Source organism: Penaeus monodon, chromosome 20 (assembly GCF_015228065.2).
Source record: "Penaeus monodon isolate SGIC_2016 chromosome 20, NSTDA_Pmon_1, whole genome shotgun sequence".
NCBI lineage: Eukaryota > Metazoa > Arthropoda > Malacostraca > Decapoda > Penaeidae > Penaeus > Penaeus monodon.
In genome coordinates this window covers 41,497,975-41,499,517 of record NC_051405.1, presented here as the reverse complement: position 1 = coordinate 41,499,517, position 1,543 = coordinate 41,497,975, and the positions used below count along the sequence as shown (strand labels likewise).

The window sequence follows — 1,543 nt, the reverse complement described above, 5'->3', positions numbered from 1 at the left end:
CTTGCTATCGTTACAAATAGATTTTTTTTTTTCGCCAGACGCGGCACAAAGAAGGTAGGATGATGAAGGTCAAACGTTTGCTGATCCTCCTGAACGTGGGGATGGCCCTCCTGTGTCTTACGGCCCTTGCAGTCTTGAAGCAAAAGGTCACCTCCTCATCACATTCCCGAGACTTGGTTGAATATCACGTTCCTGAAGGAGAGGAACTTGCTGCACTCAATTTGGAGGATTATTCAGCTCTTCCGTTCTCTCTACTCAAGACTGGGAACCACTGTCACTCTCCCCCAGCTCAGTGCTCGGGATTCAGCTACGATTTCCAAGCCTCAGGACCCTGATATGTTGTCCCAGTTCGAACCTCAGGACCCTGTCAAATCGCTCGAGTTCGAGTCTCATTACCCTGTCAAATCGCTCAAGTTCGAGTCTCAGGACCCTGTCAAATCGCTCGAGTTCGAGTCTCAGGACCATAACAAATCGACCCAGTTCGATTCTCAGGACCATAACAAATCGACCCGGTTCGAGTCTCAGGACCCTGCCAAATCAACCCAGTTCGAGTCTCTGGTCCTTACCACGCCCTCCCAGTTGAAACCTCGCGACTCTACCTTGTTCCCCCAGCCCTGACGTCCATGCCCCTGTCCCGCCCTGGCAGCCCTACGGAGGACTGACGCCGAGAGGGAACCCTGCGATGATTTTGGGGCGACAGGGCGAGGTCAGGGAACAGCCGATGCAACAGAGATACAGAGACAGTAAGATGGGCTGCGTGCCGTGGTGTTAGTATGGGTGGTTTGCTGTGGTACATATATACGATAGGCACATAATTAAGTAATCTAATAGTCACAGTGACAATACGGATGATTAAGTGACTCGGCGGACCACGATTAATTTGCTGCTCCAGCCTAATGTTTCATATGAATTAAAAGGAGTAAAAATATTAATCAAGCAGTACCACTGTGCATTCTAAGCATTTTAATTAATCAAGTAGCATTTTGCCTTTTACCTGTGTTATTATGCTGTGAATAATTTTGTTTTGTCTCCTACATATGTGTGTGTATCTATGTGTGAATTTTAGGCAGTATACTGTTACTCTATATTTAGCCAGCCGTAGTATTTGAATTTGATATCACTTGTTTAAAGAGTCCTTTATCTACCAATCAAATGTTCGAATTTGTGTCTTTTAACCATCAGTGTACCACACTATTTTTTCTCACGTTGTTAGTCTTTCGTTAGTTCAGTAATATTTCCTAACACACGCCACAAACCTTTCTTACAGACATTCTTAGACCTCGTCCTTACCTCCAATTTTCCTTCTTTAATTTCCCAACATAAACCACTGTTTCGAAGACCCTATGCACTCTCTGTGTTTCTAGAGTTGATCCTGAGGCCTGTGTACCCGCGCATCGTCATCTACAACCGTGTTCCGAAATGTGCGTCAGCGACCATGTTGCGAATCTGCAGAAGGTTCGTTTTCCACTTGAATGTAAAGTCAAGTTAGGTTCTTATTTTTTTCCGTATCGTAAGTACTCACGTAAAGAATTATACAGAGGCA

The 1,543-nt window shown here is 45.2% G+C and overlaps 1 protein-coding gene across 1 annotated transcript in view; it reads left to right on the top strand.

Annotated features, from left to right (window-relative positions):
* Window positions 1-546: 546 nt before the first annotated feature.
* Window positions 547-1,543, top strand: part of LOC119585836 (uronyl 2-sulfotransferase-like) — a 3,223-nt gene continuing 2,226 nt past the window's right edge. Inside the window, exons 1-2 of the mRNA XM_037934567.1 lie at window positions 547-743; window positions 1,365-1,455. Coding sequence (XP_037790495.1) covers window positions 683-743; window positions 1,365-1,455 — 152 coding nt within the window. The 5' untranslated portion in view covers window positions 547-682. The remainder of the gene's footprint in view (window positions 744-1,364; window positions 1,456-1,543) is intronic.